Here is a 14,389-nt window from a genome sequence, read left to right on the forward strand (position 1 = left end):
AACAGACCTGAAAACAATCACTACGCCTTGCAAAAACGAACCCCCCCAACAACAAACCCTAAATCCCAACTATCCCCCCCACCCTGCACCCCTGCTGCAGCTTACAAAGCCCCCCCAACTTGCAGTGTGCCTGTCGCCCTACCAAACCCAAAATCTACAAAAAGTATCCTAAGGGAGGAAAGAGCTCCCATCGTCCTCCCACAACCCTCCGCATTTACTGCACTCTGTTCAAGTCATTAGCTGGAGTCAAATCGAGTCAGTCCGGCTCCGAAGACATCAACCTTGTCCATCCCGGCCACGGTCCCCGTCTGCGGCAGTGTCCTCTCCCGTCCGTCGTCGGGGCAGAGCGTCCAGCCATTCATCGGCCATGACAGGCGACTCAAAGAAGAATGTTCGGTCTTCGTACACCACACGTAGTCTGGCAGGGAAGAGCATGGCATACTTCAGTTCCCTCTCCCGAAGCCGCCTCTTCACCCCCAGGAAGCCCTGCCTCTGCCTCTGCACCTGCTGGGTGAAGTCAGGATAGAAATTCACCGACGCATTCTGGAAGGGGACCGGGCCCGTCACCCTCGATGCTTGCAGGATAGCGTCCCGATCTCGAAAATGAAAGAGCCGGGCGACAATCGGCCTCGGTGGGGCTCCCACCTTGGCCTCCCACCCGGCACTCTATGGGCCCTCTCAACTGCAAAAAACTTCCCAAGATCCTTAGGCTGCAGATGGTTAAGCACCAAGTCCTCCACGAGCAGGTCTACAGAAGTCTCGTCCGAGGACTCCGGGACCCCGATAACGCGCACGTTGTTGCGCCTGGCCCGGCTCTCAAAATCCTCCAGCCGTCGGGCGGCGAGATCGCTCTCGGTCCGCAACTTACGGACCTCGGTCTGTAGTTCCGAGACATCATCAGCGAGGCCCGTGGTCTTGAGGTCCAGGGTTTTAACTCGTTCATTTGTTTTTCCCAAATCCGCTCGGATCAGATTAACGTCCACCAAGATGGTATCCACTTTGTGCGCCAGGGCATCAAACTGTCTCCCAATCGAAGTCTGCAGCCCTTCGAGCGCGCCCATGACATCCTGCAGCGAGAGCTCCGGGGCCAAGGGTGAGGCAGTCTTCTGTGTATCCGGCGACTGGCTCGGTCCACCCGGTGACCCCTTCTGGTGGGCATATCGGTCCATATTGTTGGCTTGAGTATAGGCTCCCCGCCTGGTGGCCTTAGGCTTCAGCCGATCCACCTCTGCTTTGCCCGACATGGTTGGCTCAAGCAGGTCGGTTCAAACAGGACGGCCCTCTCTCAGCGAAAGGAATCAGGAGTGCTCAGTCCTGCGATGGGCCGCCAGAGTAGCTTGCAGAGCGTCCAAAGGATAATAAAGCAGCCGAGAGCGCTCCCTGGGCAGGGCAAACAAAGGGCGAGAAAGTGAAAGTGAAAGGATGGGGACCTCCGTCCGGTAGTTCACACCTCGCCTGGCCGCTGTTGTTCAATTAGAGGTCGGGCATCCTGCCAACTCTAGCCCCTGGCATCCCTCGGAGATAGGCCTCAATCTTCCGCCATTCATAACTCCGGTTCCCGGTGGGCGATCCGAGCTCGGGTAGCATCAATCGCCTCCCTGACAAGTCATCTGCACGATGCCATGCATACAGACAGGATTAGAGACAGGATAGTCGACGGAGGGCACGAGGGTCTCGGGAGCTCAAAGCTCACGCGGCCATCTTGGTCAGGCGCTAGGCTCCTCCCCCCACAATGGTGATTCTTGATGAACAAAGTATTGCCTTCTCATGGACTGATGCATTCACAGCCATGGGATTTTTGAATGGGTAAGGCTCAAGGCCCTGACATGATTTCGGGGGACTTATATAGATTAGAATTTGCTGTTTGGGTGCCCTACATCAATTTATTAGCAAAACTATCCTTGATGGGAATGATTTACCAGATACCTGGGCTGGGCCGCAAATCATGCTGATCTACAAAAAGGGAGGACCAGGGTGTCCCTGGGAATAATAGGCCTTATAAACCTTCTTGAAAATGTACAGAAAATCTTTAAAAAGCAACCTCTGGACAAACTCCATGGCTGGGTAGATGGTGCACAGAATTTATCCCCCTTTCAGGATGGCTTCCATGCCAAAACTAGCACTATTGACCAAGTTTTAAAAAAAAGATCCTTCACTCCTATTCGCAGATGACACCCTTCTATTATCCAGAATTCCCATGGGTTTGCAAACTCTTTTAAATAAGTTTGATGCATTCTGTAACCTTAGAGGACTGGAAGTTAACACACAAAAGACTAACTATATAGTACTCATACATACAAAGGCCATATGGGAAAACTGCGACTGGGAGATGTGGCTCTTGAAAATGTCCAAATCTTTGATTACCCATGACTTGGGGTGGCCAGTTCAATATCATAGGGTCCTCAAATTTTAAAAAGTAGCCTTCTAGTCCAGCATAGAGCAGCAGCGCTTACGAAACTACACAGGGGCACACATACTAGACCTGTCTCACCTGCCCTGCAAGTGTACAAGATGAAGGCTCAATGTATGGCATTATATGTAGGGGAGACCTGGGGAAATGCTGATGCTGGTTATTTTCGCTCAAAGGAGAATTTAGTCAAATCATTATTAAGCCTTCCCCAGAGCTCACCAACTTTACCCCTGATTATTGCTATTGGGATGAAGACCATTGAACATCTTGCTGTCTTGAGGTCTCGTCTCCTCTGGATAAGGTTGTGGCCTCATCACAAGTTGGAATCATACAAAAGAGAATTGGTCAAAGTATTGCACCTTAGCATTAATCTAAAAATATTATGGTTCCAAAATGTAAAAATATGTTTTTTTAGAATAGGAATGCAGTTGATGTGGCTTGATCCCTCGACCATCAAAAAGATAAAAAACAATATCCTTGTACAGAGCTATTGGGGCTTTATTACGGATCAGTGGTATCAATCAACCATGAGAGGGAATCGCATTGATCAGTTTTGGACCCATAAGTCCATCCCTAAGTTTGAATGGTATCTTGACGAGATTCAGCCCCCATTTTCAAAAAGCCTTTAGGTTAAGTTTAGGCTTGGTATTCTACCTGTGAAAGCTTTCTCCTCCCCATGCATCCTGCAAGGGCTGCGAGATATAGAGGGCCACAAAAAATGGGACTTGGGATGATAGCATTCATGGAGCTGCAAAAGCAGTATGAACTGACAAGGAGTAAGCTTCTTTGATACCAACAACTAACGCATTTGCTGCAAAGTCATGCAAACCTCTTAAGTGAGGCTCCAGATGAGTCACCACTGGAGTAGAGGGTGCTAGGATCCCCATTGACTCAAAACATGCTGTGTCCCAGATTTACTATGCACACTGTACTTCTGCACAAAGGCCTCCTCCCGCTGTATAGCCTCAGAGACAAATAGGAACGGTATCTCAGCAGACTGAAGGACGATGACTGGAGTGGGGCATGCCAAGGAAGGTGCAAATGCAGGCAGGGTTCCAGCTAATTCAGCTTAAGCTTTTACATGACAAGGACCTGACTGTATTGTATGGGAAAGTCTGACAATTATTTCTGCCAAAGAGGCAGCCAGCAGTGGGGTACTCTGATCCACACACCTTGGGGGTGCCCCAAGATCCACTGTTTTTGAGGGGGTCACCGGATATCAGCAGTTTTGGGCTTTACCATAGAACTTGCACAGCAGAATGGTGGCCCCGGGCATTAGGGGGAACAAACATTGGATAGCTGCACACTTTTATTCTGTAATATCGCTCTCATGGTTGACTGGTGAGATGTGATCAGATCCTGGGGGCGAGATAGGATCCCATCCCTGAGGGCCTGGGAAGCAAACTTAGATTGGTGCACGAGGGTCGCAAAATTGGTATACCAAGCACGGAGGTGCCAACAGAAGTTTGAAAAGGTATGGGGCCCCTGTAGGGCCGCAGGGGCCTTAGATCCCTCAGGATGGGACTGGGGCCCGGGTAATGTCCGGCAGGAGGTGAGGGAGGTCACCCTGAGAGAGGCAGGAAGTTGATGAATGTGTAACAAGGGCAGGGAAACCCCTGGGAGGCCAATGTGTCGGAGCTATAAATGTGGGCACTGTGATATTGCTGTGTCTGATCTGGTATTCCTCGGCCACCTGGTTATAGGCAATAGTTGTTAAATGTTGTGCTATGTTTGGTATAGAAAATTCCATAAATAAAGTTGATTAAGGGGAAAAAACGTTCTCCTCCAAATTGCATGCTCAAACCGAGTGATGTCGCTACTTGCAATTATTGTGCTCACACCATGGAGACCATTGAGTGAACATTTGGTGTTCTTTTGCCCTGCTCATCAGCCATTTAGACTTTAAGTGGATTCAGCTATTGCATCTAAACCTCAGTATAAGATATCAAATGGAACTGAGAATACTTGGATCTGACACAAGTTCGCAGATTGTTTTTGGAGTGAATACGTTTTTACTTTAGCCTGGATATTGAGAAAACAAATATGTTTATTATGTCCCTCTGAAAGAAGGGTTGATGTAATAAACTAATCTCCAAAGTAATTATGTAATTATATACTCTAAACACTTTTACAATCATTCCCATGGCAAATGGATTGTTTGTGTGCACGGTGGTCTGGGTAATCTTATATATTATATGAATCTTAAGGAACTGTGATGTTTCGAGTGAGCCTTATAGAGATGGGCAATAAGACAGTGGCATTTGTTATTACTGTGTACATAATTTTTTATCTGCTTTGAACCTTTTATGTATAATTAATTGTATTTGATTGTGGGTTTTATGGGGTTGTGCCCTGAAATAAACATTTTTGATGAATAGAAGGTAGTGTGTTCTGGGGCTCAATTTCTACGTTTGAATACTTTCAGGCAGAAGGATAATAAATTAATGAGTCAATATTTTTCAACTATTCAAAGCAGGTCCATGTATAATTCAACAGCATGTATTCACAGGTCTATTTGAATTGTCACTGTCAATTATAAACAGACTTACTACTGGGAAAATCCACTGCATTCTCTTGACTACATTATGCTAGTACCAATAGTATGACAACTACTATGCTGTGCTTCATCTACTTAAATGTGAAAAATTAAATCATCATGCCTGCAACTAATCTTGGAGGGGCATCATATGAACAGATTTAATTGAGTGAGTGGCCTTGACACCCTTGCTTTAAATTTCGGAGGCTCGTTACTAAGTCTTTGGGATGGTTTAGATCATTCCTTGCAAAGAGACATTAGTAATGAGGTTAAGTCTCTGCGCCTAGAAGGTGGTGGTAATGAGCCAATCATGATTGGCTGTGAATTTGTTGTACTTAATTTGCACCAATGATACTGCAGCATTTGTGTTTTGCTCTGGCCCATGAAGTTAGCTATACTTCAGATATAAGTATGAACAACGCCACTCTGGTTGGCAAATAAGTCCTGCCCTCATATATAAATAACTTGTATTGCTCATCTGTCCGCATGGAGGAAGACAGTTGTATGCAGTCCAGGTGTCAATGATTATTAACATGACCACTCCTCCTCCTTCTCTCAATTTAACTGAGACTTTGGCAGGATGGAATTCATATCTATGGTATAGTGGTATTTAAACTATCTGAGCTATCACCTGAACACAGATATTATAATGCTGTATGAACACCTACAAATCATACGTGTGAGGGTGTAGTGTACAACAGGTGCCTGCAGGTCCATACCAGAGGTACTCCTTCATTAATAGATAGGTTGACTACCTGAGAGCGCTCATTAGCATCCCCCAGAAGAACCCCTTCAGCCCAGAAAGCCTATAGAGGACCCCTCTTCATGTTCAAGGTCCTTACACTTTCACTTGCCTTAAATTAATTCTATAATTCTTCTACACAGCCCGTGTCTTGGGAATCTCTTGAGTGCTATTTGAATAAAAAGTCATCTTACAAAATCTACATTGACGTCCTGTAGTATATCAGATGTTTCAGGGGAAAGGTGTGTGCAAAGTTGTTGACCTAATGAGCTACCATACATTGCTGAGAGACTTCAGCAGTTGATACCTGCAGGGTAATCATTGCCTTTGTTGTTTGTTTCTGTACCAAACACATCCATGTGATGCTGTCCCCAGCATGCAGCGATATGATCCCCCACTACTTGATGGAGCTTCCAGTTGTGTCTGTCGCATGACTGTCTGCCGAGTCAGTCAAATCGAGGTTGTGTTCTCAAAGCAAATGCTGGACTGCCATGCACTGTTCTTGGCTGGCCTGTACCAAACAACTTATGGGAAGCTGTATTAACTAAGCACATCCATTTAAGTTGAGGTAAACCATCAGTAGTGTTTGTAGGAAAGTGGGTTTCTGTTGCAGTAACCCCCTCACTTTTTGCCTGGCTACTGATGCACTTTTTTTTGGTGTGCCCGGGGTCCCTGCCATTCAGGTTCCCAGGGCCTGTGGTCTTTCCCCAAAATAAAACCAATTGGCATCTCTTGCCACATGTCAGCCCCTGGTAAATGGTACCACAGGTACCCAGGGCACTGTGACCAGAGAACTCCTCCAAGGGCTGCAGCACTTGTTGTGCCACCCTTCGAGGTCCTGTACCCTGACACTCACACCCTGCCTTTGCAGGCTGCGTGTCTTGGTGCAGAACAAAGTGAAGAGTCGACATGGCACACATCTTTGTGTGCCATGCCCACAAACCACTGCCCTGGCATACATCAGTCACCCCTCTAGCTGGGTGTCCTATGCCAGTGGTGAGGGTACAGGTGCATGAGCCCTGTACCCTTACAGTGCCCAAGTCCATTCCTGGGCACTGTAAGTGCAGTGCGGCCATTAAGAGTATATGGTGCTGGGAGTTTGTCATTACGAACTCCACAGCACCATAATGGCTACACTGAAGACTGGGAAGTTTGGTATCAAACTTCTCAGCACATTAAGCCCACACCGATGCCAGTGTGGAATTTAATGTAAAATGCACAACAGAGGGCATCTTAGAGATGCCCCCTGAAATTCGAACAACTACTAGTGACCTGGCTGAGTGGCTGCTTAGGCTGCCACCACCAGACATGTTTCTGGACCCCTGGGTCGAGAGCTTGCTGCTCTCGGGGGCCTGAAACAATGCACATCCTGGGACGAGGTGCCAAGCCTCCTCCCCCAGGATGGGCAGGGTTCACAAAGGAGAATCTTCAAAGGCATGCCCCCTTTGTGAGCCTCTCCAGACCATTTGCTGCTTTCAGCAACTGGTCCCCACTGGTTCTACCACCCACTTTGGGCGGGAGAACCGGTGGAAAAAACAAGTGAGGAAAAGAGGTGTGCCCACCTCTGCCAACTCCACCCCTCAGGTGGGAGAGGCGAGGTAAAGCACAACCTCGAGTCCCCACCATCTTGAGGATGGGGGACTCAGCCAACCAGGGACAGGCTCTTGCCCCCCTCCCACTGGAGAGTGGCAGAATAGGGGTTGTACCCACCCCTGGGAAGGGACCCATTGGTCCCTGCCCTTTACCTACTTGTAACGCCCCTCAATGTATTATTTAGGGGGCACCCTGAACCTTCCTTCCTCAGATCCAGCAACAACAAGAAAAGATGATAAGACGAAGGACGAAGAGCCGTGCAGAGCTAACAAGAGGTCGACGCCCACTGACTTGGCCCCAGCCCTACAGGCCTGTCTCCCCTCGAACCTGCTCCTGCGAAATTCCGGCGTGTCCAGCAGCCAGCAACCTCACAAACCCCGGAGGACCTGCCTGCTTCACTTTCCAGACGGTTTCTCCTGTGAACACCGGACGTGTTTAAAATGCCGCTCCTGGTGCCAGACAGGAACTGCGAATCCAGCCCACTATGCAGCCGCCGAATCCCACCCAAGCTCGAGTGGAAAAACACCACGAGGAGGTCCAAGGTTCCCCCCCTCGGCGATCCTGACCCGAGATCTGGCGACCCCTGACCTGCCTCAGTCCTCCTGACAGCAAAAGACACCCAATTGATGGACGGAATGCAGAACAAGGTCATACATTCACCCCCAGTCAAGAGATCTGGGTTAAATCCATCATTCTTTTGCTCACCATGCCACCCCAGTTTAGACCTGGCCATATACAAATCAATCTTGACCCTGTGCTCCATGGGAACAGTCCATGAGGCACAGGGCCAAGACTGATTTGCATATGGCTGGGTTCAAACTGGAATGGCATGGTGAGCAAAAAAACGATGGATTTAGGCCAGATCTCTATACTGGGGTGAATGTATGACATTGTTCTGCATTCTGTCCATCAACTGTTGTTTTTGCATTTGTCAAGCCTCCTGACGACGCCTGCCGCCTCAATCCAGAGGACCCCACCCCTACTGCGACCAGCGCGGGTAAGAAAATCCGACGTCCCAAGACACCCCTGCACCCGACGCCCCACGGCCTTGTGTGCCCAAACCAATGGTGCCTAACCAACCCTCAACATCCCAACTTACCCCTTGAAGTGGTGGTCGCTCCTGGAAGATCCTTGTCCCCGAGCCTGCAGTGTTTCTTTGTCCCAGAGAATCTCTTTTGAAATAAACAGGGCACCCGACCTCAAAACAGCACCCTGCACCCGGCCGCACTAGTGCTGCTAAGGGTGCACCTTTCGTGCTACTTTGGTCCCCAACTTGCCCTGAGCTAAACCCTAGGGCCTTTGCTCCCACAACCTCGTGGCCTGCTTGCCAGCAGCCACCAACCGGAGCCCCCCTATCCTCTATAGGATAACATTGGGCCTCAACACTCTGGACCCGGCTGCCCTAGTACAACAACAGGGCATCACTGACCCTGGGAGACCCCTGAGTCTAACCCCAACTCCAAAGACCGAGTACTTACCTCGAAACCGATAACCTGCTTTTCCACATAGGATAACTGACACTTTTTCTCCCAAAAAGTTTCGAAGTGTCGACTTTTGAAAACTAAGAATATTCTTTAAAAATCGCACAAATAACCATAACGCATTTTTTCAACTGTTTTCAGAAAATGTCCCAGTGCTGAATCTAGGTATCCAGCACTGAGTAGGAAAAGTAACATAAAAGTAACTTACCTGTGAATTGAATTTCCTTTCATAGGATAACATTGGTGGTTCTATGGGAAAGTTACCAAGTGTCAACTTTTGAAATACAAGAATATTCTTTAAAAATCGTACATCTAACTAAAAAGCATTCTCTCAACTGTTTTCAGGAAAAGTCCCAATGTTGAATCTAGGATCCAGCACTGTGTTAGAAAAAGTAATCCGGAAAGTAACTTACCTGCAATTTATTGAAAAAGCCTATTCATTCCAATGTACTGTATTTGCTAAGTGTTGCATACTACTGCTCCCCAGTAAATCAAACAAAGTACTATTCCTATTGCATTTTCAAACAGATCTATATCCAGTAACTTATTACTGAAAAGTATTTAATGCTTACCTGTTCCAGGCTTACTTGGTTCTAAAAATAAACAACAGCATATTTTTTATACAAAAACAATTGGCCTAGAGTTCAGTTCTTGAGTGAGTGAATTCATTTGCTGACTGAGTGTGTACATCAAATGCTTAACACTGTCCTCTGATACTGCATTACTGCTCGACCAAGCTACCACTTTAGAGAGTAAGGTTATATCTAACTTTAACTTCTGCCTACCTCTGGAGACTCTTGGACTCTATACACAATGTACCTCACTTTGGTGCAGTATATATAGAGCCAGTTTCTAACAGTGTTCTCTTGAGGAACTCCAACATCTTACACCAAATGAGAGTTTGGAAGTATTGGGATGGTACAGTCTGCATCCTTTAAGTTGATTGCAGCTACAAAGTCACCTGCTTTGAGTAGTCACGTGATATCTTGCATAGTAGTAATCTTAAACTTTGTTTTCATATTAATGGACTCACAGCACATACATCTGAGAATTGTTCTTAAAACACTAAATTTCTTCGGGTCAAAAAGATGTCTCTTGCTCTGTCAGGAGACCGTACCCTCTTTGTTTTAGGTATCTTTTGCCTTGATGTTCTATCTTTAAGAGACATTGTAAACTTTTTTTTTTTTACTTTGCCTTAAAAAAAAGAAACTCAAGGATCAGACCTTAGTGGGTCTGCAATTTGAAAGTCTAGATCCTGTTTCTCACCTGAAGTCTCCTGTGTGAATGTGGCCTCTTGAACGTCTGCGATTTCACTGGAATCCTGTGAAGCCTGCTCCATAAGCTGTGCACCATTCAATACCAGTGCTCACACCATCACATAAACAGCCCAAATGTTTCTATTTGTGTTTTAAAGGTGTCCAGCTGGAAAGTTGTAAAGGCATAACACCAGGTCTAGTCATGGTCCTGTGGCACAGAAACAGTCTGCTCATAGATACAGAGGGCAATACCTCTATTCTAACCAACCTTGAAATCGCCCAATAAAGCAGAGAAAAAACTAATTTGGGAGTAATTTTATACCACCCACAGCAAGACCTATTATTTATGTCTGCAGCACCCACTGAAGCCAAAGCTTCTAATAGTGAGATGTCGGTGTATCATACTCTAAAGCAGTTACAAGCTAATTTGATTTGCACACATATATTTATGAACCAGATAGCAGAAAATACAATCTGAAGAGGATAGATGAGTGGTGGGGTCATTATACTTTCAATACAAAGCTTTTTGGAGCCAATCAATGGCAAGGTGGAATAATCTACAGCATGTGAATCTAAGATCATTTAAAGTTACAAAATTTAAGAGACCCTACATAAAGCGCTTGTAACCAAGTCTATCTCAGACACCACATTCCCTACTCCATGCAAGAAGATTGAATCAGAACAAAGATTATGTTCTTTCTGCCTCTTGATTTCTAAAGATGCACACAGATGGGAGATTTAGTGTCTCACTAACACCCAATTAATAAATCATCTGTTATGCAGATTTCTAAATCATATGACAAACTCATTTTTTTTCTAAACATGTGGAAGATGGGGAGGTTCACAGATAAGCACCCATCAATTGAGTTCTGATTCTGATATTCCTGAAAAACAAAGCTTATACATATTAGGGTGAGATAGAGTACCTGAAACCTGTACATCTCTCCGCTTCGTACGTTATTGTCCACTGTGCCACCAAAGATGTACATAGCATCAGCAATGACAGCTGCAGCATGGAAGAGTCGTCCGCTGGGCAACTGTAAAAAGATCACATGATTAGGTGCTTTAGAAATATAAATTCCATATCACCTTTCAAAAAAAAAAAGCAGAAATCTAACAGTCATGAGCTAGGGCATTATCAAACTAAGAAATCCAAAATACCATAGGTTTGCAGATACAAAAGCATTATCATTAAACATGACGTTCATCTCTCCAACTCTTCTAAGTAACAAGCATTGGCATAGCCAATAGGTCTCGCTTTTGGGATCTTATAAGTATTTATTTAGTTATGCAGCACAATATCCTTGGTGCAATAACATCAACTGTTGCATGGCTAAAAACTTATAAGGTCCCAAAAGCAAGACCTATTGGCTATGCCAATGCTTGTTCAGTCCTGTTACCATCGTAAGCTGCTTTGTTACGAACTTTAAGGCACATCTTCGGAATCAGTTAGGTCCAAAAAGTACCCGTGCTCTCCGTCTAGCAAAGAAAAGCAAAGTAGTTAAGGAAAATCTCTCGCGGTTCTTAATTCTGATCTAAAATACAAGGATTGGTATAAAATATTTTTATCTGGTCAAGAGGAAAGCTGCGCGTGGGCAGGCTCCTTCAGCTGCAGAAAGGAAGACGAGCGAAATGGGAAGTCTGGCATGAAACTAGCATCTATGTATTCCCATATGTATCACAGAGTTTCTTAGTTCAGTTTGGACACCAAATATTATAATATGTCATGGCTGCAAGAGGAACAGTTTCTTTTTGCTGAATGTCTTCCATTTTTTACATTAGTAGGATTAAAGGAATGTCATAAATGAGTTTAAGTAATTTCGGTTGAACCACTACACTAGCAGGCCACTGGAATTCTGCAATTCTGCAACTTTAGCTTCTCTGCATAATTATGGGTTTGCCACATAATACACCATGTCCTGCTCAATCTGCCGATTTAAAAAAGAAAAAAAATTATTTCCGAAACGTGTCTGAAGTTCCTAAAAATAAAGGGACATGAGTGAGAAGTTGGCCTGGCATATGCTGGTCACTAGTTAAAGTGGCCACCTTGCACCAGTCCAATTCGACTCTTATGGTAGATAGGTTTAAGACAACCTTTTAAAGAAAGCTATCCTAGTGGTAGCTGTGGAGAGCAGCTTTCAGGCTAAGTCTCTGAGGAATGTAAAGCAGCTTGTTTTACCTTATAATCTCTTGAATTACCAAATCAAAAGACACCACACAGGTATATATATAAAATATATATGTATTTATTTCTAGACACACTCTACTAATCTCTTTATGAGATTAGAAGTCAGGAACATATGCACAAATCAATGTTTCACAACAAATTAAGCACTTATATGGCTGGGGCCCTAGGGGCATACCAGACCATATACTAAAAAAGAGGTATAAGAATATCGACTTGAGAAGGGAGAAGGCCTAGGGCCTTCAGAAGCACTGGGGCCTCACTAATCCACCCAAGGCAGGTAAGTAAAGGACCCACGGGAGACGCATGCAGTGTGAGAACACAGCCGCGGTTCCCAATAGACTTCAATGGAGCAAGTCGCGGTTGGAATTTTAAAGTTCTAGGGTACTTCGGGAGAGTCTACAAGCAAGTCACTTACAGGGTAAGTAGTTCGAGAGCCAACACACACAGGAGCACCGGAGTGCACGAGTTACTTAACCCAGGGAAGCCGGGTGCATAGGTGTCTTTTGGTGTTGGGTCGCGGCGTCGTTTTCAATCGGAGCCAAAGAAGATTTGCAGCTTGCGAAGACAGGAGAAGTGTCCGGTGGAATCCAAGGCTGGATTCTGAAGAAGGAAGACCTGAAAGCAGAGGAGACAGTGTTCAAAGTCACTTGCCAGTGACCCGGGCCCAGAAAGATGGATGCCCACAGTCGTCAGGTGATTTCAGGTGATCACAAGTGTTTTGACTCTTCAGCCACGAGGTCCTGGAGGCGTCGGCAACGACCAGGAGCTGGATTCGGAGTGTCACACGATGTCTGCAGCTTACTGAGGTGTCGGCAACCGCATTGGAGCCAACAAGCCTTGGCAACAGCAAGTCTTGTGAAAAGTGAAGCAAGTCAGCGGTGCAGACCAGCAAGGTCTGAGGGACTCACCCAGCAAAGGTAAGTCAGGGCACGCTTGGAGCAACCAGGGGAGCCCTTTGGTTCGATGAAAAAGTCTTCAGGGGACCCACAAGCCTACCGGCAAGGGATCGCGAAGACGCCTCAGGAGGATTCACTTCAGAGGAGCCCACGGTCACTCGGGACGAGGTAGGCCTCTGATTTTCGGTGGAAATCCTGCTGGAAGCTTGGACCACACGTGGTCCAATGCACAAGTTCGTAGAACGTCGTGAAGGGGTTGCACTCGACAATAGTGCACGGTACCCGGGTATTGCTGTTCCTCGTCACTCGTGGGGTCCACTCGCCTCAGCTTTGCTGGGGACTCATAATGGCCGTCGGGAAGTCAGGAAATCCACTTTCAGGGCTGCAGGGACTTCGGACTCTGGCGGGAGCGGGAACGTTTGCGACCGTTTACTCAAAGTTTTGGTGCCTGCCAAGCAGGGGAGTCACTCCTTGACTCCAAGGGAGATTCTTCAGTCTCCCAAAGGTAGTGGAACGTCGAAGGGCCAGGATTCTTCTTGTAAAGCGCCGTCCAGGGATATCTAGCTTGCAATGGTAAGGGTTCCCTATCTTATACTAAAGGAAAGGGAGGGACTAGCTCTATGACCACTCCTAGGGGAGGGTCAGGGGAGTGGGCGGTTACACCCACTTCCCTTTGTCCAATTTCACGTCAGAGCAGGGGCTGGTAGCCCCTGAACCGGTTTGAACTGGCATATGCACAGAGGAGCCTACTGCTCCCCCAGTGCAGGAATTCAAAGCAGTCTAGGAGTGCACCCACCCAGCCCCAATACACCAAATCCTCTCTGGAAGGTGGTGACACCTCCCTGTGACAGGATGCCTATTGTTGGGCCTCCTCCACTGCGAGTTTCGGTCAGCAGCAGGAGGGCAGACCAGTGTCTGTGCTGGTGGCATCCATTTTGTGATGAACAGTACGAAATCTTGGGGTCTATGTACAAAACATTATGAAAAGTGCGCCTAAGCACTACTAAGTCTTGATAAGCCTCACAGCACCAAACCAATGACTATGACTCACAGCAAGAAACTGTGGGCATATCCCTTTAAAGGACGAAATCCCTCACTCACCATAGGCGACATGCTTCATCATTTGGGATTCTCCTCACAAAGGAAAAACCTAGTTCCTTTGGGGGCTACAACTTCCTCTCTACGAGGAAGGAGCTCAGGGATGTTTTCAAATGTAGGTGGAGTTGACTAAGTCCACAAATGATGAGCAATAATACAGAATGTTTCAAAGTGGAATCCCGTACATAC

At 46.5% G+C, this 14,389-nt stretch overlaps 1 protein-coding gene across 2 annotated transcripts in view; it reads right to left on the minus strand.

Moving 5' to 3' along the window:
* Nucleotides 1-14,389, minus strand: part of LZTR1 (leucine zipper like post translational regulator 1) — a 238,383-nt gene that overhangs the window by 122,842 nt on the left and 101,152 nt on the right. For both annotated transcript variants that reach the window (XM_085633897.1, XM_085633896.1), the window contains one exon: nt 10,945-11,055. In XM_085633897.1, the coding sequence (XP_085490023.1) occupies nt 10,945-11,055 (111 nt within the window). The remainder of the gene's footprint in view (nt 1-10,944; nt 11,056-14,389) is intronic.

Source organism: Triturus cristatus, chromosome 11 (genome assembly GCF_964204655.1).
Source record: "Triturus cristatus chromosome 11, aTriCri1.1, whole genome shotgun sequence".
Lineage (NCBI taxonomy): Eukaryota > Metazoa > Chordata > Amphibia > Caudata > Salamandridae > Triturus > Triturus cristatus.